Below are 25,756 nucleotides of genomic sequence, written 5' to 3'. Positions count from 1 at the left end.
CCAAGATTTATCTTGATCACCAAGTTTAGATCCAAAGTATGATAGATAAACCTTTTTCACAAAGTCTGTAGTGTTTCTTTGGTGTTTCTTAATCACAAATTCACCACAAATACAACAAAAACTGTCAGCAGAGTTTTTACAACCACGATTAGACACTGTACTCAGCACGTGAACAAGGTAACAGGAAAGTGAGGTTAGGTTGACAATAAACAAAACACCATCTGTTAACACAAAAATAGAATCGACCTTTTTATGACACAAATGTTTTTCAGCAGTGCTACCAACGTCATCTACATTCATTACACCTCCTTTTTAAATTATTTTAACTACATAAAAGCTGTTAAATTCTTTAAAAAATCACTTAATAAATTTAACTATAAAATGTGAAGAAATGGTAGGTGATACCATTTTTTAAGTATCATATTTGGATTTCCCACCCTAAAAAACACAAGAAAAAGATATTTTCAGCAAAAAGTTTTTCCGGCATTGGCCTGTGTAATCAGACGGTTGAAGCTGTTTTATACATGGGAATTTTACTTTTGAAAGAATCAGGGGTGGTGTCAGTGTTAGTGATGGGTGGTGGGGTGTGACTGGTAAATACTATCAGGTAGTGGTTTATTTCTACTGCAGTGTACAGAGAAAATTTGTAGGAATTGACTCGATTTTGTTTATGTATAAGTCGATTCATTCCACACCATGATGAGGCTTATGGAACATGATGAATGAATGAATGATTAATGAAAAAAGTTCCTGGTGTATTGTTTCCTAGAGGAATATGACACTACAGTTCCTCTTCCACACACTGTAAAGTGGCTCGTGGAATTTAGATGCAGAAAACTGTTGGTAACTGGAGAAACTTGAAGGTCACAAAAAAATAATTTAATTCTAGTGACATAAAGGTTAAAGCTACTAGAAATAAATTCTAAAGATCACAAACTAGACAAAATTTGATATACAAGACTTCCTATGAAAGGGATCTACATAAATAAAAAAGATAGAATAAAACCATTGATTGACTTATCGAAAACTGCAGCAATGTCTTTGCCTTAGGAGTCTGTCTAAATCTGCTACAACAAATGTGCTAACATATTCCTCAGTTATGTGGCATTTGTGCCCATAGCTGCTTTATAATTACTGAAAATGTGATGTAACTGGATAGGTAAAAAAAATCTACTCATCAAGTGGTGACAAGAGAACACACATTTTAAGATATTATAATTTGCAAGCTTTCAGAGCCAGTGGCTCCTTCTTCCAGCAGAAGGGTTGAAGAGGAAGGAAGAGGGATTGGGGGAGTTAAAGAAAATGACTGTTGAGGTGTAGGATATGGAGAGAGTTCAGAAAAGTTGCACAGAAATGGGATCAGGGGAGACTTACCAGATGGGATGACAAGGCTTTATAATTATTGAGGGTATTTTAAATTAATGTTGCTATTTTTTCCTTTTTAAAAAAAATGTGCTTTTATAGTTACAGAGACAGATTTAAACACCATCAATATACTAACATAAATTGTGTATTATGAATGCAAGTTAACATAATAAATAAATCCAATTAATGTACATAAATATATCTTTATATAATCATGTTTGCTTTTATAACATGTTGTCTAATAAATTACAAGACGGGTCACAAGTCAATATTTTTCTTCAAAAGACAAAATGTGTAGTACTGCTGCAGACACATATTAAATTAAAGGTACACATTACTTAGCTTTCAGAACTAATAGTTTCTTCACTGGGGAGGAGAGAGGGATACACTGGGGAAGGTTAAAAGGAAAGGAAAGGTCACTCAGACCCCAGGATTAGAGGGACCCACCTATAGTAAGGACGAGGAAGATGAAGGGAGAGGCATAAGAGAGAGAAGGTTAGAAATAATACACTGGAAAACACTGTGGCAGCTTCATTCCAAAGGTATGGACAGACTGAGAAGTACAGCTTAGGGAAAAGAGAGATGAATAGCACAATTAAGGATTAGAATAGATGAAACATATAAAGTTGTTCAAATGTTTCCATTCCTTGTACACTGATTCAGCTGCAGAAAATGCTGAAAAGCACAGGCCCCTCACAATGACTCATAACTGCCCCCGGTAGCTGAGTGGTCAGTGCGACAGACTGTCAATCCAAAGGGCCCGGGTTCGATTCCCAGGTGGGTCGGAGATTTTCTCCACTCAGGGACTGGGTGTTGAGTTGTCCTTATCATCATCATTTTCATCCCCATCGACGCGCAAGTCACCGAAGTGGTGTCAAATCGAAAGACTTGCACCATGCGAACGGTCTACCCGACGGGAGGCCCTCGTCACACGACATTTCATCTCATTTTTTCCATAGAACTTCTTACCCTTCATGAGGATTAGTTAAAATAGCTGTACCTCAGGGATCTGTACTGGAGCCTTTTATGTTCCTAATAATGATTAATGATCTGCAATCATTCATTGAGTGCATGACAGTACTATACGCAGATGATACAACTTTCCTTCATTGTAGTAATGATTTCAGTAGCCTCAAAGCTTGTGTTGCAGAGACAATGGTTCAAGCATCCTATTGGTTTAAAGCAAATGGCTGTCTACTGAAAATGATAACAAAATGCAGCAGATGGTTTTTAGTCTAAAAGACAAGCCTCCATCAGATGATTCTAGTAGTGTTACGTTTTTATAGGTATATACAGATGAAAAATTATCCTGGGGTCAACATGTACAATATATCAGTGGTAAATTGTCTAGAGTGATGTATTTGCTATGGCGACTTATGGACTGTGTACCTCAAAATTATGTTAGAACGTTATATTTTGCTTTTTTCCAAAGCATCCTAACATATGGTATTATTTTATGGGCGAACTCGATTTCAGTGCATGACATCCTAATACAACAAAAGAAAGCCATTAGGATAATTACTGGTTCTCCATATAAAGCACACTGCAAACCATTGTTCTGTGAACAAAAATTCAGGACTGTAATAAACCTATATATTTACTATGTTTTACTCCACACAAAAAAGAAGTTACCGGAAGCAAAACGTAGAGAAAATATACATTTCTACAACACAAGAAGGAGCTTATGCATTTATACTCCTTACCACAGACTGTCAAAGTCACTTAACAGTTATAAACTGATGGAGCACAAATTAATTATTCAGCTTCCACAGTATGTACAAGAACTACCTGAACAAGCATTCAAACAAAAACTATACAAATGGCTAGTTGCTCACCCATTCTATGACATAAATGATTATTTCAAATGTAATATAATTTTGTAGTGTTAATGACACGTCTCTTGATTTCTCTGAATTAACAGTTATATTGTATTATATGCCTGACGTTGTCTGTTGCTGTAATGCTGAATGACAATAAAATTACTATTATTATTATTATTTAATCACAGGATGACACTTCTGGACACACCCATACTGTGGTCACAGTAGTGATACTTTGACCAGCTTTGAGCCATCCAACAGCTTGGCTACAATCTTAAGCACTCAAATAATGTCTTGCAGGCATGTTGATGTACTACATGGAATGTCGCACTAATTGATTCTAGAACAACCTTGACCACATGCTGTACTGCATGAACTTGAATGTGTACAGAGTGTTTGTGGACAAGCTTTGCTGCAGCTGAAATGTCTCCCTCTCTACATCTCCTTTTACTATTATTGGCTCATTGTTTGGGTGTTCTGTAGAATAGTCGGTTGTTTTGTAGCAATTCTTTAGCAAGTGTCAATTGTTCCTTAGCAACTGTCAAGCAGTGCATGAGTGTGTATCCCCCCACTAAATGACCTACAGCCTCTTATTTCTATTGCAGGTTCCATAGTTCTATTAGAGTTGATTTCAATGACACTTCACTCTTCTAAATCTGATAGATGATTTTAAGGACTTAAGAATTAATTGTTTTGAACATGGAACTGAGTACTGTCTTATGCAAAAGTTAGTGTACTTATAGGGAACTGTCACATCTGGGTGACGGGCTCCCCTGTTATACTTACTAAAGAAGAATAATGGAAAAAAGTTTAAACACCAATTGACAGGCACTGGATGCGGCAGCCAAGGATGATTCACCAGTTAACTATGGTAATGGTTCTGCTCTTTTTCTGCCATAGCCTTGAATTTGTAAGTGCACGTCAAAATTTAAATGGATTTTAAAACAGAGAACTGAGGTATAAAGACTGTTAGATACCAATTTTGTGTCATGAGTTTAATGTCAAGAGACACACTTACATTGCAAAATTATATCAGCAACAGCAAGGAATGGAAAATCATGAAAGAGTGTGCTCACAAACACTTCTTAAAATTTCATTTATCTCTCCAGTGTTCAAAATTGCCACTGTCTGCTGTAATACGTGTTTGTAGTCACTGGCACAAGGATTTTCTGAACAGACTGAAGAGAATTCTTTGATGTCATTGCACATGTTGCAATAATTAAATGTTTAAATACTTGTCAGAACTTGTGCAAATTTGTCTCCTCTGATTTTGCCCCAGAGAAAAAAAAAATGGCATGAAATCAAGAAAATGAGCACGAAACTGGTAATTCCTTGATGTCTAATCCAGCCACAAGCAAACAGTAAGCTGGACACCCATTGTGCTGATGCCACATTCATCTATGTATTTGAAGTGGCATGTCCTCTAGGACAGCCACTAGCTTTGGTAAGAAATCATGCACACCTTTTAACTGTTAAGGTTTTTTCAGTGTAGTAAGTACAAATGATGTAGTCTCCAAAAGTCCATTACCAAATGGTCACACTCTGTTGACTCTGGTGTTCAACCTGTCTCAGTCGGTTGAGATTCTCACAAGGGAACCTCCCCATCGCACCCCCTTCAGATTTAGTTATAAGTTCGCACGGTGGATAGGCCTTGGAAAACTGAACACAGATCAATCGAGAAAACAGGAAGAAGTTGTATGGGACTGTGAAAAAAATAAGCAAAATATACGAACTGAGTAGTCCATGTGGGAGATAGGCAACATCAAGGAAAGTCGAAGCTCAGCAGCGCCGTGGTCCCGTGGTTAGCGTGAGCAGCTGCGGAACGAGAGATCCTTGGTTCAAGTCTTCCCTCTAGTGAAAAGTTTAATTTTTTATTTTCAGTTTATGTGACAGTGATTATCACATCCACAAGAAAACCTAAATCGGGCAAGGTAGAAGAATCTTTTTACCCATTCGCCAAGTGTACTAGTTAGGTGGGTCGACAACATATTCCTGTCATGTGACGCACATGCCGTCACCAGTGTCGTATAGAATATATCAGACGTGTTTTCCTGTGGAGGAATCGGTTGACCTATGATCTTGCGATCAAATGTTTTTGGTTCCCATTGGAGAGGCACGTCCTTTCATCTACTAATCACCCGGTTTTGCGGTGCGGTCGCAAAACACAGACATTAAACTTATTACAGTGAACAGAGACGTCAATGAATGAATGGACAGATCATAGCTATGCAAAAATAAAGAAGGTAAACTTCTCACTCGAGGGAAGACTTGATCCGAGGACTTCTAATTCCGCAGCTGCTCACACTAACCACGGGACCACGGAGCTCCTGAGCTCACGCTATCCTTGATGTTGCTTATCTTGCGCATGGACTACTCAGTTTGTATATTTTGCTTATTTTTTTCATAGTTCAGTTTTTCAAGGCCTATCCACTGTGCCAACTTATAACTAAATCTAAGGGGGGTGCGATGGGGAGATTCCCTTGATAGAACTGCAATAACACATATTTCTTCCACATAGCTTTCCATGATTTGTAAATATAGTGTTATGGCCAGATGAAACTACAATCACCCAGCCACAACTGTGGTTCTTTGATTGCTCTGGATGATGGCTCATCTGAACTACAACATTTGAAATATTAGTTCACTTTATTACATGAATGATAACAAGATTTATTTAACTTGGTACAATCCTTTGCCACAGAAGTGCCTGATAATTCTCAGCTGTTGGTGATTGTTAAAGCATGACTTGATGTACTAATTACCAAACTCTTCTCTTGAAGTACAACATTCAACATTTACAAAAGTACATTTACATCTGAGCCTTGAATGACTCTTTAGTCCTACTTGATGATATTGACTGCTTCAGCTAACGTCACGAACTGGGGCAGAGTGTTTCCATGGTTGGTTCTATTTCAACCTCTGTGCGAGATGCTGCTGTGCTGAGAAAGAGGGTGTGTCTTCTTCAGCCTTCCCCATTTGTTGTTGCAGATGGCAGCGAGACATCGCTAATGTCTGTGATATCAATGTGAGCTGCCAGCAGTGGTGTGGCACCGTGATCTCTGGACGATACCACAAATAGCTTCATTGATAAAGATAATCCTTTGAAGAAAGAATCTATTGTCCACTTGCCACATCAGAACTGAATAGCAGGCAGCTTTTGAAATCCTGCTGGTTATTTAGTGGTGAAGTGACACCACCAATGATGCATATGGAAGCTGTTTGTGTGCAAAGTGCAAACAATTCTGGGCTGACTTAGACCATAGGTGCATGCAATTTCTGGAGCTAACCTGCGGGTTAGGAGCAACAGTTCCAGAGCATCTGCCTCATTTGCTTTACTTGTTGTAGTCTTGCTCCTTACCTTCTGTGTACAATGTCTTTTCAAAAAATTCCAGAATATTCATAATTTTGCACCAATGGTGTGTTTCAGTGAAATGCGACTGGCATCCATGCACATGCCTGTATTTAATATGTATCTGCCAAAAGTTTCAGTGTTGTATTTCTGTTAGTTATGGTCCAGTGCTATATTGAGTAGAACATTGTGTTACACAGCCTGCGAATTTCAAGATGACAGTGTAAGAGAAGCAACACATTATTAAACTTAGCATGAAACTCAAGAAAATCTTTACAGAGACACACCAAATGATGCAGGATGCCTATGCTGATGAGTACTTAAGTCACACTTCATGTTACAAATGGTTAACATGGTTTAAAAATGGCATGGCAGAAGTTAAAGATGATACTTGTTCAGGACATCCTTTGATATCTACTGATAATGGTCATGTCAGAAACATCAAAGAAATTGTGTGTGCCAATTCAAGAATGACTGTCCAAGAGATTGCAGAAGTATGTAGCATTTCAGATTGAACAGGTCATGAAATCCTGACACGTCACCTTGGAATGCATCATGTTGCTGCCAAGTTTGCCCCAGAGCTCATGAGTCAAGACCAGAAGGACCTTTGCCTTCTGTGAAGAGCTTATGGCTCACACAAATGAGAATGAGATGTTCAATCTTCACAATGGCTCACAAGAGGTTCTCCAAGACCAGAAAAAGCTCGTCAGGTTAGGTCAAATGTTAAAGCCATACTGATAGTTTTATTTGATTTTGAAGGATTAGTTCATTACGAATTTGTGCCACAGCAACAAATTGTTAACCAATGGTACTACTCGGACATGTTGTGATGCCTGTGAGAAAATGTGAGAAGGAAAGGCCTTGAAATGTGGCAAGACATTTCATGGCTCTTGCATTATAATGCACCCATATATTCATCCCTGTTCGTGTGTGACTATTGCACAAAAAAACAAAATCACTGTGTGGCCTCATGCTCTATGCTCTCCAAACCTGGTTCCTGCAGACACTTTTTGTTTCCAAAGTTGAAAACCCCATTGAAAGGACAAAGATATGCAATGACAGATGAGATAAAAGAAAATCTGCAGATGGCACTTCACACAATCCGGCAAGAGGCGTACCAACACTGCTTTCAGAAGTGGAAGTGGCGTTGGGAGCAGTGTATAAATTGCCGAGGAGAAGTTTTCGAAGGAGATCATGCACAATAAGTAAAAGATAAGTGCAGAAAAATTTTGTGGACAAAGTTCTGGAATTTTTTGAGCAGACTGCATATTATTACAGTGAACTTACAATGATGATTTTTTGCACATTTACTGAATTATCGTTTTCCTTGCATACTGTCTGTTGGATTACCTATGTCGATGCAATTCAACTGTTCTCCTCATGTTCCTTCTGCATCTCCTATAAAGAAGTAGCATATCTAGTTTATCCTGGTTTGTTAAGACATTTCTTAAGAACATTAATTTTTCAAACTAACCAGCACACATGAGTGATGTAGACAAAATGAAAGGTACATTTCCTGAGCTCTTTTATACTGGTATCATGGCAGTGCAATGCTCTGTTTCCTGCTTATACACTGTGATGTATTTCATTATTTGGGTATGAAATCACAGACTTCAGCTTAACACAGCAATTGGTTTCTAGTTCAAGGTAGATCAGTTCTATGTTATAAATATCGGTAATTACTCAGAAACTAATAATTAGACTGTGGCAAGAGAAAAGTCGCTGAATTTGCCTCTTTTTAAGTTATGATAGAACCAGCACAAATTACCATAGTTACATTTGAAAAAGCAAAGTTGATACTGATACCTCTGTAATTAGTATAGCTATAAAAAGAGACCATATGTCATTTAGTGGGGAATTTTTCACAATTAATCTGGGGTGAAACAGAATCACAGCATCTTGAATGGTCCCAGAAATATTTGAGGGCATTGTTAACTGCACAATTTGTCTCTTTCCCCTAATTGTCTACACTTCTCTCTGTCATTATCTCTGGACTGGAGCTGAAACAGTGCCTTCCCATGTACCATCTCTGAACTATTCTCTCACACGCCTTGCTGTCCATCTTTGTCAACTCTCGTTGTCAATATATTTGGGTCTCTCTCATCCTGAGTGACTTGCCATTCCCTTTTAACATTCTCAAAAGTATCCCCCTCTCCTCTCCAATGAAGGAACAATTAGTTCCAAAAGCTAGGCAGTGTGCATCTTTTACTTTAATATGTGTTTATAGGCAGTACTTCACATTTCACCTCCTGTAGCACTTCTGCCTCATTTATTAGTTTTCTCGACCAAATCTTCCTTTGATACAATTAGAACATACTCAGGTTCCAAGCCTAGTGAGATCGTGGAAAGCATGACACTTATAAAGTAGATTCACTTCCAACATCTCCACCAGGAGATCAGGACATCAGCTTACCATGTCTTTTTCATGATTTTACTCAGCTGGACATCTGAGAAGTTAGTATTAAAATATTTCTTCCTTTGCAGAGCATACAATTTAATAATTTAAAAATCTGAAGATAATAATCATAAATTTAAGAATGAGAATTATGTTGCCCAGTTTGTTTCTTGGTTCAATGATGCAACTGATTTAGTTAAAGATAACCTTTAGGGAAATTATGACGGTTATTAGTTACAACATATGGAGGATAGGAGCAAAATTTCATCTATCAAAAGTGTTTAATGAGAATGGATATCATTATTAACTATCTGGCAGTAAGTGTACACATTATTTCATTTTAAGAAGCAATTATCTATTTTCAGCAATGATTAAAAATTCTAAAAGAAATTAATAATAAGTGAATTTATCACATATTTCTTACTTTTTGGAACTGAGCAACAGTGTGTAAGAGGTTGGCTCAAGGTAATTCATCTTAAAAGAATCCCAAGAAAATGATGTTTACAAATATAACACAATAATTTAATTCATACCTTTATGACAGGTTTTCCCTGAATGACCAGGGGGACATTTGCATGTAAAACCTCCATGTGACAACATTTCACACGTTGAACCAGATGCACACGGATGAGATGCACAAGAATTCAATTGGTTCTCACAGTTTACACCTACAACAAACAAATAATTACTATTTTTGGCACATACCTGTATATTCAATGTAACTGAAGTATATTAATATTTGTACGCCTCATGGAAAAGTCTTACACAACATGTTTTCAAGATACGTAATTAACAGCAATAAAAATTCACTAAATTGTTATAAGTGTTAATTTTTAACATAAAAATATCTGTTCTCCCATTAACATTCAGATCTTAACGAACAGACCAGTAACACAGTTTCAACTGTGATGGAGGACAGAAACACTGATGTCTTGTCAAAGAAACTGTAATGGTACTTGACAATTTTAGAAAAGTGAGGAAAATTGATATCGATATTACTGGATGGGTATTTGATCCTACTCTGATGAAAAGTTGCAGCGCCACAAATTAAAGAAAAATGTATAATTTTTGAACAACTGTAGTCATCAGTTTTAGAATTTTGTACTAAGTAGATACCATCAATATTGAGAAGCATATCACATACCTATCTCACACTTTGTTTTATTTTACAGTTAGTGAGAAAATATGCAAAAAGTTATGACACTGATAATGTTTGTGGTAAAACTAGTGTTCATTTACCTGTTACTGATGCACAGAGAAAAGGATGAGAAACTCACGAATTTAAAAATGTAGTGAGTCTTCACCTTTTACATTTTCTTAAAATATCTACATCAAGATGAAGATGAGGAAATTGAAAAAGTGTATGGGTCAAAGGAAACATCATCACTACTCTGAATTAGGAAAGACACTAGGTACTACAACTAAATTAAAAATGTGCTGTCAGCTACGATTCAGATTTTAAAGTACTGTTAATGAAAAGATTGTATGGCACTAATGGTCAGAAGACCCCATCTTTTTTTGACACCACTTCATCAATTTGCCTATTTTTGTGATGAAGATGAGATTAAATTATTAGGACAACATAAACATCCAACCCCTAAGTGGAAAACTCTTGGACACGGTCAGCAATCGAACCCAGGACCTCGGGATATGGAGGCAACTACGCAAACCATTAGACCTGTAGCTGTGTACAGTACCGTTAATAATGAGCTGTTTGTTAGCAATAATTTAATTACAGAGTCTATACGCAAAGAAAGTATATTATTCTCCTGAAAGATAGTTCTCATCTTTGACTACTGACTTCTGTCACATCATTATTATCAGTGTAGTGCTATATGGAAATTGGTCACTAGTCTGTCGCTCCTTTGATTACATCTGATCCAGGATCTACAGCAACTTTTTCTTTCTTTCAGTACCTGAAATTAACTGTTTGTGTGTGCAGCTCATCGTCAGCACTATGATGGAATTTTATAAACAGCTGTCGGTGATTTAACTGCTTTTTTACACTTATGTCTACTAACTTTGCTTTAACCATTTCTGGATTGGTAGATGATAAATCAACACCCCTCTATGACCACACATATTATTTCATAACAAAATTTTTATGAACTATTATACACAGGCATTAGGCTATTGCACCAATATTTAGAATGTAAGTTTCCCATATCGACAAAAGATGCCAGCCAGTACATTGCAAAAGGAGGCAAAGGGTGTGAGGAAGGAGATGGAGAATATGCCTGAAGTATGCTGAAGCTGGCACTTTACTATCATCCACAGACGGACCATTGACATGAATGGAAATAGCTGCTCTGATTTTTTTTCCTCCCACCAGTCATGCACACAACTCACTGATACAACTTTCAAGCACATAGAACATAATGTGATTAAAATTTAGTGTTAGTTCTGTCTAGAGTATGGACTGAATATCATAACCAAGCAGACAATGAACTGATGTGGCATGTGATACTGTCATGAATTTGTCCACTGTGAAGTGTGGTCACTGCGCAATAAGATGATCTTGTGGATAAGGCATGGCCATACACTGTGTAGAACCACTGCTTTATGATTACTGAACTCAACAGTTTTTGAAAAAAAAAAAAAACCTGTTGAGTTCAGTAATCTCATATATATATATATATATATAGGGTGGTTCACTGATCGTGATGGGGCCAAATATCTCATGAAATATGCATCAAACAAAAAAACTACAAGCAACGAAACTTGTCTAGCTTGAAGGGGGAAACCAGATGGCACTATGGTTGGCCCACTAGATGGTGCTGCCATAGGTCAAACGGATATCAACTGTGTGTTTTTTTTTTTTTTTTTTTTTTTAATAGGAACCCCCATTTTTTATTAAATATTCATGTAGAACGTAAAGAAATATGAAAGTTTTAGTTGGACCACTTTTTTTGCTTTGTGATAGATGGTGCTGTAATAGTCACAAACATATGGCTCACAATTTTAGACAAACAGTTGGTAACAGGTAGGGTTTTTAAATTAAAATACAGGACATAGGTACGTAAGAACATTTTATTTTGGTTGTTCCAATGTGAAAAATGTACCTTTGTGAACTTATCATTTCTGAGAACGCATGCTGTTACAGCATGATTACCTGTAAATACCATATTAATGCAATAAATGCTCAAAATGATGTCCGTGAACCTCAATGCATTTGGAAATACGTGTAACGGCATTCCTCTCAACAGCGATTAGTTCGCCTTCCGTAATGTTCGCATATGCATTGACAATGCGCTGACGCATGTTGTCAGGCATTGTCGGTGGATCACGATAGCAAATATCCTTCAACTTTCCCCACAGAAACAAATCCGGGGACGTCAGATCCGGTGAATGTGCGGGCCATGGTATGGTGCTTCGACAAACAATCCACCTGTCATGAAATATGCTATTTAATACCGCTTCAACTGCATGCGAGCTATGTGCTGGACATCCATCATGTTGGAAGTACATCGCCATTCTGTCATGCAGTGAAACATCTTGTAGTAACATCGGTAGAACATAACATAGGAAATCAGCATACATTGCACCATTTAGATTGCCATCGATAAAATGGGGGCCAATTATCCTTCCTGCCGCACCGTACATTAACCCACCAAGGTTGCTGATGTTCCACTTGTCACAGCCATCGTGGATTTTCCGTTGCCCAATAGTGCATATTATGCCAGTTTACGTTACCACTGTTGGTGAATGATGTTTCGTCGCTACATAGAATGCATGCAAAAAATCTGTCATTGTTCCACAATTTCTCTTGTGCCCAGTGGCAGAACTGTACACAATGTTCAAACTCATCGCCATGCAATTCATGGTGCATAGAAATATGGTACGGGTGCAATTGATGTTGATGTAGCATTCTCAACACCGACATTTTTGAGATACCTGATTCTCGCGCAGTTTGTCTGCTACTGATGTGCGGATTATCCACAACAGCATCTAAAACACCTACTTGGGTTTCATCATTTGTTGCAGGTCTTGGTTGATGTTTCACATGTGGCTGAACACTTCCTGTTTCCTTAAATAACGTAACTATCTGGCAAATGGTCCGGACACATGGATGATGTCGTCCAGGATACCGAGCAGCATACATAGCACATGCCCGTTGGGCATTTTGATCACAATAGCAATACATCAACATGATATCAACCTTTTCTGCGATTGGTAAATGGTCCAACGCAGGTAATGTATCAAGAAGCAAATACCATCCGTACTGGCGGAATTTTACCTGATACCACGTACTTATATGTTTGTGACTATTACAGCGCCATCTATCACAAAGTGAAAAAAGTGGTCCAACTCAACATTCATATTTCTTTATGTACTACATGAATATTTAATAAAAAATGGGGGTTGCTATTAAAAAAATGCAGTTGATATCCGTTTGACCTATGGCGGCACCATCTAGTGGGCCAACTACTTTTTCTTTTTTAAAAAAATAAATAAAATAATAAAAAATGGCCAAATGCAAGTAGGGCTTGTACACTGAGGGTTCTGTGCAAACATAATTATGTATGTATGTGTATAGTTCATCCATGCTAGGAACTGAGAATGTCTTTGTTTTTTGCTCGTTTTTGATTTAGGTACTGGAAAGATATTGGTCTGGGAATTCCAGGACTGTACCAAAATTTCTACAGTAGTTCCTCAGACTAGCCTGGACACCCAAAAAGAAGCAAGCAAGGCACTTCAGTTTATATATGTAGATACATAAGATATAATAAAATATTGTTTATTTACTTATTAAAACATGACTGCAACTTACATTTTATATTAGCATGCAGTAATAGCATGCAGTAAAGTTCATCTATAATGCTTTTGATGGACAATGAATGCAATGTACATTCTAATGGCAAAAAGATATTTTTATGTGATATAATTACAATTTAAAATCCAGGATGGAATAATGACAGTATTGTGATGATAGTCTACTACTTACCATATAGTGGAGATGTTGAGTCACAGACATGCACAATGAATACACTGCTAAACAAATATGCCTTTGGCCAAAAGATTTCTTTCTTGTTGCCCAGAGACAATGGCCATGTGTGTGTGAATTGTGTTTGCATGAATATGTGTGTGTGTGTGTGTGTGCTCCTCCTCATGTATGTTGTTCATTTCAAAAGAAGGCCTTTTAGCTGAAAGCTTACTTTTTCAGCAGTCTTTTTATTGTGCCTTCTGCAGCTCAACATCACTTAATGGTGAGTGGCAATCTATCCTTTTCATTATATTACAGTTAAACCATTTTCAGATTTTTTACTTTACTTATTCTGCGAAACCGTACTTATTGTCAAATTTCATTATTCTACATCAATGGGGCATACCCTTTTCATGAGTGAATTTCCGAGTATCTAAATATGTGACATAAATGGCCGAATCTTTTGATTGCATTCACTCAGATGCTTAAATTTTTTACCCTGCCAAAGGGACATAGATGTTAGTGAGTGACATAAATTTGAATTTGATAAGCCAACCTGTCTTGGGTCTTGATGGACAGACTTGAATTGACTTAGCAGCTTAAATTCTTGACACTACCAATGGACAATAGACATTAATATGTGGCATAAATTTGAACTTGATATGTCTACTCATTCCTGAGAAAAAAGGTTCTTAACAGTCAGACATACAGACAGATGGACAAGAAAGTGAACCTACAAGGGTTCCATTTTTACAGACTGATGCACAGAAACCTAAAAAAATCTGCCTACCAAGTAATCATTTTCATAATGATGAAAATGTATGACTAGCTATCAGACATTGGTTCTATTCTGTTATATGTCAGCCACACAAGGGTGTCAATTCTAGTGTAATTTGCACAGAAAAATAACTCAACAATTGCTATATCTTTCCAGCCAGCTATGTTTAATTTCTCTGTATGGCCCTAGGGAAACTTGCTTTCTAGATGGTATTAATACATAAGGTTACTGCAGCTTTTTGTGGCATATGTGAAGAAGGTACATACAAGAAGATCATTACAATATTTGTAACACAATATGATAAAGTTATTACATTTATAAGAAAGAACTGAAGGTATAACCTGTAAAATCATGATGACATGAACAAGTGTAATTGTCAGTTCCTACAACACTGCATGATCCACCATGGAGACACGGCAGGTTAGCGCAAGGGCTGAGACCACATTCACGAACATCTGATGCCCGCACTACCTGTGCATCACGACCCTCATGGAGCTCCAGCCATCGTTGCCCAAGTCTCATTGCGTAAATGCAGCCAGTCAAACCAACTTCTGTGCCAGCATTTTCAAATACCCTGCACAACAACCAAACATACTAATAACTAGCTTTAATGTATTACCACAAGTTGTTTTATTCAGTGGTATCACTTTATGCACATTTTGTGGCTGCATTTCAGATATATGTGTACATAAAAAAGTAAATATGATGCACAACAAAGTATCGCACTGCATTTCTAGTTTCAGTCACTTTTATTGTATCAAATATGAAATTGTTGCATGTTTAATGTTGAGTGCAATAATTGCTTTCCCCTACCAGTGTGTTATTTATGTTAAAGTCAAATACATGGAAGAAAGGATGTGTGGCTTTTGCTACTGCACAGCAAAGTAGCACCTATTATCACACCACTTTTATGTTATGGATGAAAAAATAAAATCTTCAAAATAACAACAGTTTCATGGGCAAAAATACAAAATGTGCTAAAAAAAATATTGTAAGCAGTTGACCAGAAATTTAGTGCATATCACATTTTGGACTCCTATGTCTCTTCTGATTCATAGCCTAAAGTGACTTCTCTATTTAATCCCTGAATAGTCCTGTGGACCATCCAAAGCTGTACATACTTTTTTCCATGCATTTGACTTTAACAACACACTGGCAGTTGAAAGCAATTATACATCTAAATTTCTTGATGTAATAAAAGAGCATGGCTTTAGATTACATTTCTGTGATGAGACCAGAGTAATTGCACAGTCAGCAAATTGTGTTGATAATACTGCAACTAATTACATGTTAGATGATGTATATTTATTTAGCTTAGATTTAAGAATCTCTTGACTACTCTCTGTTATTCACTGAACTATCAGAAATGAGCAGGGAAATTTCTTCTGAAAATGAACTTACAAATAAATAAATAAATGAAACTTCCTGGCAGATTAAAACTGTGTGCCCGACCGAGACTCGAACTCGGTTGGGCACACAGTTTTAATCTGCCAGGAAGTTTCATATCAGCGCACACTCCACTGCAGAGTGAAAATCTCATTCTGAAATAAATAAATACTAATAAAAAACAAACTGATCATATTTACGGGGGTAATCCCAAAAGTAAGGTCTCCTATTTCTTTATAAGTACATAGACCTGTTTATTTCTACAATGGTTTACATCAGTTTACAGCTTGAACATTTAGCTACTTTTCGATATAATCACCATTTCCGTCGATGGAAGTTTGAAGATGCTGTGGCAGTTTTTGTATGCCCATGTCATACCAGCTCGCCGCCATGCTGTTGAGAAAGTTATGAACCTCTTCTTTCACTTCATCATTGGAGCTGAATCGCTTCCCGGCCAAATATTCTTTTAACCTACAGAATAGGTGATAGTCACTGGGCGCCAAGTCAGGACTATAGGGTTGGTGGGTGATTATGTTCCACTGAAACTGTTGCAGGAGAGCAACGGTTTGCCAAGCGATGTGTGGGCGAGCATTGTCATGGAGAATGTATATGCCCTTGCTCAACATTCCTCTTCTCTGGTTCTGATTTGCCCATTTGAGTTTTTTCAGAGTCCCACAGTACCTGTCAGTGTTAATTGTGGTCCCAACGATTCAGCTCCGATGACGAGGTGAAAGAAGAGGCTCATAACTTTCTGAAGAGCATGGTGGCAAGCTGGTATGATATGGGCATACAAAAACTGCCACAGCGTCTACAAAAATGCAGCAACAGAAATGGTGATTATGTCAAAAAATAGCTAAATGTTCAAGCTGTAAACTGATGTAACCCATTGTAGAAATAAACAGGTCTATGTACTTATAAAAAATAGGAGACCTTACTTTTGGAATTACCCTCGTAGTAATAAGCTGAGAGAGGGAGGCAACTTGATAATAAAATAAAGTATGATAAAATAGTTATGTTACTGAATGTGTAATACATTATAAAATCATACTGTGAAGGCAATGAAGCATATGACAAACACTAAGTCAATTTTAAATCATAAAAGTAAGACAGAAGCAGTGCAGTTAGTTGTTAGATCAGAATTAGACAGTCTAAAATAAAACTAAATGATAACATTATTGTATATTCTGCTCTAATATCAGAGCACATACATGAATTCCTCATAAATATAGTTGAAGCAGATGTTGTTACAGTAGGTTATCAGTATGAAGTACTTGGACTTCACCAAAAATCTGAATATCTTAAAGAATGTGAAAAATGTTAGGTTATAATTAAAAAACAAAAATATTCTGGGTCAGATGGGATATTTACTGAAGTAATTAAAATGGTATATAAAATAATAGTAACTACACTAACTCTAACAATCAATCAATCTTTTGAACAAGGGTGCTTTCCTGACAAGTTTCAGTAGACAGAGGTTGAATCTCTGATTGAGAAATGGTCAAGAGAAGACACTGGAGACTGACATTATTTCTGTTCTTCCAAAACTGTTAGAGAAAGTAGTTGCCATCCAGCCTCAAAGTATTCTTGTTAAATGTAATATTATTCTAGGTAAGCAATTAAGATCCAACAAGGAAAATGCAAGGTGCATGCAAAAGATAAATAAATGTGACTATATTAATATTGGGTTGCTGTTAATGGTATTTAATATGCTTTGATACTGGTGAAGTTTTATCACAGATTTTTGATGTGTCTCTTGCACTTGATCCACTAGTTGGAAATGTGGGTTTCGAGGTAGATGAAGCACAATTCAGTAAATCATTTGTACTGCTTGTCTATGTTGATTAATTACAATCTTTTAATGTAATTTCACATAACAGGGTTAGGTACTTGGCATTAATTGTTTCAGCAGTTTTGAACATCAGATACTAGTAATGATTCATTCTAATGGCACGCCAATAAATACCAGCATCAATCTTCCACTGACAAAGGGACAGTTTAGGCAAGTTTTTTGCAGCCTTATCAGTGTCTGGCCATTAGTCAGTTCAGTTCAGTTGTGGTTACTGAACAATCTCCATTTTTCTTTGTATTACTACTCAGCATAAAAATTTCTGTTACTTTAGAATAGGGGAATGTTTACTTTCTGATGAACTGCTAACAGCCAGCTAGCCTTTGGCACTCGATTCTCAGAGACATACAAGTTCACAAGGCAAACAATCAGTTAAGTACCTGTGGAATTAAGGTATGGTGGAAAACACTTTATTTTGTATATGTTATAAATGAATGCAACTGTTTAATGTGTAGACATAATAATGAGTGATATGATGTCTCATGCAGCTGAACATCAGCAAGTGTGTGAAACTTCAATAATTATTCATGATAATGTCATAAGTAATCTGACTGACTCTATGGATTTGCTTTCCAATGTCAAACTTAAAAAAGGGGACTTTCTAGTGATACAGCATACATTGTACTGTGATTTTCAGAGAAATCAAATTATCCAGTTTCCTTTAAGCACTCAGAATGTGTGGCATTATCAACATCCTTTGTCTTTTACAAGTCCCAAGCAGTTTGGTAAGAGTTAATCTCCATTACTGGTTGCTGTTACTTGTGATCAATGGCCATTAATCCATGTACAAAACTATTTTGTAATAATATTACAATTTTGAGATCATTATACGATTTGGCTATTTACAAAAATGTCAACATAAAGAAAAAGTAGAATACCTCATAATTTATACGTTGTTGTTATACAATAGCATGGTGTGTGATCATTCATCTGATATCTTGATAATATGTCGGGGTGTACGCACCTCACTCTCTGATAGACTAGCATAATGTGGTAATGTAGAACCTACTTCATTTAAAAATTCGGCATCCATTTGCAATGATTTGATATTTTAACTAACAAATAAGTGTGACTCAAATGGAACATTTTGAGATCTTTCTACTGGTTATAAACCGAGTCACAAGTTCCTTGTGATTCATTTATAAGCTGAAGATATAAATTTACAGATGCATAATTTAAAAGTGGTGGTAAAAGTGTTGGTATTTACATTTCTCCGGGTGGCCTGACTTCGTCATTTGCAGTATCCACCATCAGTTAGTGATGTGATATATTCAGTGTTGCATTTCTGAGTTCAATGGAACACAATCCAAAACAGAAAGATACCAAAATGCAGGAAGCCGAAGGTTTGAATTTAATGTATGCTCTATGACAAAAAGATAATGCACCATGAAAGAATTATCCAAATTGAACAGAAATTAGTATATGTGATGTTCATGTACAAACAAACAATTACAGTTTCAGGAAAACTGGATGATTTATTCAAAAGAAAGAGCTTTACAAACTGAGCAAATCAATAATATGTTGGTTCACCTATGGCCCTTATGAAAGCAGTTATTCAGCTTGGCACTGAATGACAGTGTTGTTGGATGTCCTCCTCAGGAATATCATGCAAAATTCTGTCCAATTAGCATTTTAGATTATCAAAATCCTGAGCTGTTTGGAAGCCCTGTCCATAATGCTCCAAACATTCTCAATTGAGGAGAGATCTGGTGGTCTTGTTGGCCAAGGCAGGGTTTGGAAAGCACAAAGACAAGCAGTAGAAACTCTGGCTGTGTGTGAGTGAAATGTATGCCCGGGATGGTTTGCCATGAAGGGCAACAAAACGGGGAGTAGAATGTCATCAGTGTACTGCTGTGCAGTAAGGCTGCTGCAGATGACAACCAGAGGGGTCCTGCTAAGAACCGAAATGGCACCCCAGACCACCACACCTGTTTGTCGAGCCATATGGTGGGATACAGTCAGGTTGGAATCCCACCACTGTCCGGGGCATCTCCAGACAAATAGTCGCTCATTGTTGGGGATAAATTTGAAGTGAGACTCATCACTTAAAGACAGTTCTACACCAAACAGTGACGTTCCAGGTCAAAGACATGCCCAGGACAGATGTGGAATCAAACTTGACTGTCGCCTACCAAACAGCCCAACAGTCAGGAGTGGTGGTCTGGGCTTCCATTTCTTTTCATAGTAGGACTCCTTTAAAAGCTGCCATATGTTTGATATAAAATATTCAGCCAGCTACAGCCTTAGTATTCATGACAGATGTATTTGTTTGAATGCTTACTCCTTACAGGAAAACATCACCAGTATTACCTTTGCTTTCCTTGTTTTGTTTTAGGTTGCAAAAACAACTAGGGTCATATGTACCCATGTCAGAATTGTAGAACATAAAGACAAAAAAAGGAGTTAAGAATAACTAAACTTAAGCCCATTGGATGGAAGGAAAGACAGCCAAAAACAGGGACTTGGAGAAAGGTTCATAAAATACACCATAGAGAAATGGAGGTCCTGAACTAAAGATTAAATGTCCTTTGCCATACTGCTATGACAAATAAAAAGTAAAACATGTTTGACAGTCTGTGCATCGTTCGCTAAAATGGCCAATAACACAAATGGCAAACATAAATGAGGATGTAAGTGGTTAAAAAAAAGGGTACTCTGTCAGGAAACGGCAATGAGCACAAAGAGCTGGGGGAGCAGCACTTAACAAATGGTGATCACTAAAAAGACAGTGCCCAATATGAAATCTGGTTAAAATGATATCCTCATCGTGAGAGAGCCAAGAAGAGGTTTTCCAAGCCGCTGGAAGAGGCTTAATTCTCCGGAGCTAGTTCCCCTGAAAGGGAGGACCAGTAGTGATGCCAAAGTGACGCCAACTGCTGATAGACAACAACACAGAGATCATTTGAAGGAATGGAAAAACTAGTGGGCTGAGGTACAAGGACTGCAGCTTTGGCAGCAGCATCAGTGGCCTCATTTCCCATCAGACAGATGTGGCCAGGAACCAACATAAACATCATAGTGCCTCCATCAAGCATGAGCAAGTTACAGCTTTCCTGGACCCATTACACTAAGGGATGGACAGTGTACAGCACACAGAGGCTTTGAAAGGCTCTGAGAGTGTTGGAGCAGATGATGCAATTCAAAAGTCTGTGTCTCCGGATGTACTGTGTGGCCTGATGCAGAGCAAAGAGCTTTGCTATAAATATTGAGAAGTGTTCTGGAAGCCAATACCAAAAACTGTCAGTGCCAATGATAAAGGCACACCTGACACCATGGTCAGTCCGAGAGCCATCAGTGTACTATCGCAAAGTTCCATGTAAAGGTCATGAAACTTACAGCGATAGAGTGAGGTTGGAGTAGTGTCCTCAGGAAGCAAATGGAGGCCAAGGTGAACATGGGCCACTGCATGAAGCCTAGGTGGAGAGGGTTCTCACCCATCAGGAAAGTGGCAGGTAGCATGAAGTTGAGCTGTCAGAGCAAGAGCCAAAAGCGAACTCCAGGAGGTAACGGAGAAGAGAGATGTGCCCCATACTGGTGATCAAATGAGTCATCGAAGAAGGAGACATAGGATGGGTGGCCAGGCATGGCAGACAAATGGCAAGCGTATCTGCTGAGGAGAAAGTCACAGCAGTATGGTAGTGGTAGTTTGGCAGCTTCTATACAAATGGAGGAGGGTTGTCCGATCCACTCCCCAGGAAGTACTGCTGAGGACACGTAGGACACTGAGGGACCGCATACAGCAGGCAGCCAGGTAAGACTTGTGAGAGGAATATGGTGGATACCAGACCTCCAACAGGTGTTGTAGGCTTCCTCCAAATCGAAAAACATGGCCACAGTCTGGTATTTTTGTAGAAAACCATTCATGACATGGGTGGACAAGGTGGTGAGATGGTCAACTGTAGAATGGCTTGCTCGAAATCCACACTGTGCAGTGGTTAGTAAATTGTGACTTGAGCCACCATACCAGCTGTGTGTGAGTCATATATTCCATCATCATGCAAACAGAGCTTGTGAGAGAAATGGGGCAATAACTACTGTAGAAGGAAGGTGTCTGTCACTACCGGGCTTAGGTATGAATGTGACGGTGGCTTCACACCAGCATCTGGAAAACGTGCCCTCTACTCAGATGTGATTGTACTTGCCTACAAGAGAAAGGTTCTCCAGCATCTGAATGTGAGCATTGCCTGACCCTGGGTGATTAAGTGAGAGCGTGATCTAGCTCCCACACAGTAAAGGTGGCATTGTAGCACTCACAATTCTGAGAAGAGAAGGGTATCATCTGAGCCTCCTCCATTCATTTCTGATAAGGAAGGCAGGGTGATAGCAGATGGAGCTCAAAATCTCGATAAAATAGTGGCCAGGGTGTTGGAGATGGAAATAGTGTCCACTATGACATCATCTGCTATGGTCAGGCCAGAAATAGGGGGATGGACCTTGATCCCAGACAGCTGTCAGAGATTGGCCCACACAACGGAAGAGGTAGTGAAAAAAGAACTAGAAAAGGAAATAGGAAATGTGGCTAGCTTTTCTGATGTCCTGATGAATGCGGCAACACTGTGCGCACAACTGTTTATAATTAATGCACATTTCCATCATAGGATGATGGTTAAAAATGCAGAGAGCACAGCTCCACACGTAAATTGCAGCGGGAACTGGGACATGGCACTGTAAAGAGGAAGTGTGAGGAATGGAATGTTCTGTGCTGTTAAAGATAATGTTTGTAAAATATTCTACCTGTTCATCATACATGGGGTGATATTGTTCATCAAAGGTCACCAGGGAAGAGAAATGCCTCCAGTCATCCTTAGAAAGCTGACACTTGGGTGTGCACATAGGTGGGGTACGAGTGAGCAAATGGACAGCACATGGGAAATGGTCACTTGAGTTTGAGTCAGAGAGAATGGGCCACTTTGAGATGATGGGCAAGCTGTGCAGTGCAGAAGGAGAGGTTAAAATGGGAACTGGTGTACATGGAGTCTGAAAGGAACATGGGTGCTCCTGTGTTAAGGCAGATGAGGTTGAGTTGGTTGCGAATGTTAGCCAAGGGAGCACTCCTCAGATAGGTTCTTGGAGAACCCCAAAGGGGATGGTGCACATTAAAGTCACCGAGCAGCAATAAGGAATGAGGGAGTTTGCAATAAGCTGGAGGAAGTCTGCCCTGGTGACACCGAATGACGGAGGGATGTAAACAGTCAAAAGGAAAAGGTAAAGTGAGGAAGGAAAATCTGGACCACAACAGCTTGAATCCAGGTCATCAGGAAGATGGGTTGACTACAAACATCACCCCAGGTCAGTGGCATGACTCCTCTATGAGATGGAAAGCCATCGGGGGAAGGTCAGAGCGGACTGGGAAGAAATGTCACGGCTCGAAGCAGTCACGAGGACACAATTTGGTTTCCTCGAAGCAGAGAACAAGTGGACACTGCGATGCCAAGAGTAGCCGCGAGTCCTCTTTGTTGGATTGAAGGCCGCAAACATTTCCATTGGAGGAGAGTCTCAATGAGGTAAGGGGAGAAGGGAAAAAATGTAGATGTGTCAACCTGGTGGCTGCAGAGTGCCAACCTTTGAAGACTCACTGCTACAGTGCAGCAGAGGCTGGAGGATCCTGCTCCATGAGATATACAGAGGTGTCGACAGATTCCTTCTGTCGCTCTGCAGAGTTCAGGACAGAAAAACAGTTGGCAGTGCACACAGGAGACATGGGTTGGCCAGGGTGAGGGTATCACATAGTGACACTGTCGAAGATCACTGAGTTGGCAAAGGAGAAGACTGTTTGCCTTTGTTTGATTTCTTGCAGCCTCTTTGGTTGGGAAAGAAAGACTCAGATGTTTGTTGGCTGGATGGATGTAACAAGTCTTTGTGGGAGTATTCCTTCTGTCCTTTCTGGCCTGCTGGTTGTGTAGCGTGTGACCTCGTCCCGTGACATGAAAGTTTCGTGGCTTGTTGTACAGCTTGAGGAGGAGACGGGGATGCTACCATGACACTGAATTATTTTACAGCTGTGGTGCTGAATTTGAGGTTGCATGTCTGCACGACCATGTATTTTGTGGAGCAAGATGTAGCAAGAACAGTAATGTGTAAGAGCTGGATGGTAGAACTCAGGGTTTCTGACCAGGCAACAACTTATGAGTGACCGAGTAAGGCACTTTTTCCTTCACCCAGATGTCCTGGATGGCCTGCTCATTTAGATATAAGGGACAATCTCAGGAGGAGGCAACGTGATTGCCATTACAACTGATACAGCAGGGGGCCCTTATGAGCATCCATACCATTGGTTACACATTTGGTCAGGTGTTGCCAGGAAATTTGAGTGTGGTTGTAATGGTGACACTGGTAGTAGCACAGTTTCAGAATGTAATGTCGGACTGTGATAACTTCATAGCCTACTTTGATCTTTGATGGAAGCACCACTATATTGAAAGTAAGAACAAGAGTGCATATGGGCAATAAGGATGCATCCACCTTTTTCGTCACCCAATGGACTGCAATGATAACTTGATCAGAGGTAGGTTTGGATTTCTGCCTTGGTCAGACCATTGAGCAGCCTAGTGTAAATATCACGATGGACAGACTTCAGTGTTCAATAGGCCTCAACATGAACAGAATAGCAGTGGAGGAGCAAAGCTGCAAGCAGTTGTTGTGCTCGAGAATCACAAGTAGCCTCCAAACACAAAGTGACATTGCATAAACGAGAGTAGAATTTTCACAGGCGTGGCAATTACATCGACACCTATCAGAATAATAAACGGATTTACCGTAGCCAAGAAGTAAGTGAAACCATAAGGAAGAGTGGTGCAGCTGGGATGTTCTTTGAATTAGCTTCATTCCGTTTATGTTTAGTAGACACTGATTGTAAAGAAGATGATTGGCTCATTGTGAGAAAATCCCCCCAATTGCCAGTGTCTCCGATAGCGTGCTCCTTCCAACTGGGGCCCTCCTAAGATGGGTTTGCACTCACCTTAGGTGATTGTTCACACCTCAGGTCACACTTCCCGAACACCTGACAGAGGGACCAATCAGCTATTTGGGAAGGTAGCAGCTCAGGCAGTCACCCCTGCCTAGGCCTGACCTGTACCAGGAGGTATATGTGAATCCTACCTGTCGACCCGGGGCTGGGAATTAAGCATTACCCAATCACCTGTTCTGTGTCAGTCACTTGGGCCAGCCTTCAGGAGTGCACAGGGAGAAAGAAGAGAAAGAGGAACCTCAAACACTGAAGCAGAGGAAGGGTAGGAGGAAGGGAACAGATAAAGAAAAAAGGAACAAAAAACAGCAGAGAGACTGTTCTGATATCAGCTACTGAGCAGAACACATTTCCAGAAACATCTCTGACATATTCCTCAAGGGAGGGGAAAAATAGTAGCTAGAGGATGGACATGCAGCATGACAGGGAAAAGATGCTGCAAAGGCTGGGGCTCTGTGGTAGCCAAGCATGAACCAACCAAAGAGTGGTGAGCCCCCTAGGGGGTACCTGCATTGTTGTAATTACCCCACCAGCCCATTTTACAGACCTAGTACTGCAGAATGCATTAACAATATTCTTCAGCCAGGGTATGAATTCTGAAATCATGTCCTGAAATGAAGACCACCGTACTTTATTTTCATCCCACACCACCTAGGATAACAAAATTTTAACGCCATCCCCCCTCCTACTCCCAACCTCCACATTATGATCAGAACCCAGATACTACATTCTTCCTGAATCATTTCCTTGTCAAAGGTTATCATTACTGTGACTGCCCACACTATAGGATTTGTCCTATATTTCCTCTTACAACTACCTACAGTAGCCTCATTAGTGGTAAAACCTATTCTAACAAAGGTAGACACACCTGCAAACCAGCTCACATCATTAACCAACTTAAGTGCAACCGCTATACAAGGTTTTATGCT

At 39.0% G+C, this 25,756-nt stretch overlaps 1 protein-coding gene across 1 annotated transcript in view; it reads right to left on the bottom strand.

Moving 5' to 3' along the window:
* The window catches only part of LOC126474707 (agrin-like), a 273,963-nt gene that overhangs the window by 54,935 nt on the left and 193,272 nt on the right, over positions 1-25,756 (bottom strand). The window contains exons 17-18 of the mRNA XM_050102185.1: positions 14,973-15,205; positions 9,463-9,597 (exon numbers count right to left, since the gene is read on the bottom strand). Of these exons, the coding sequence (XP_049958142.1) occupies positions 9,463-9,597; positions 14,973-15,205 (368 nt within the window). The remainder of the gene's footprint in view (positions 1-9,462; positions 9,598-14,972; positions 15,206-25,756) is intronic.

Source organism: Schistocerca serialis, chromosome 4, assembly GCF_023864345.2.
Source record: "Schistocerca serialis cubense isolate TAMUIC-IGC-003099 chromosome 4, iqSchSeri2.2, whole genome shotgun sequence".
In the NCBI taxonomy this organism is placed as follows: Eukaryota; Metazoa; Arthropoda; class Insecta; order Orthoptera; family Acrididae; genus Schistocerca; species Schistocerca serialis.
The sequence above is the reverse complement of the archived record's forward strand: the minus strand, read 5'-3'. Positions and strand labels throughout refer to the sequence as shown.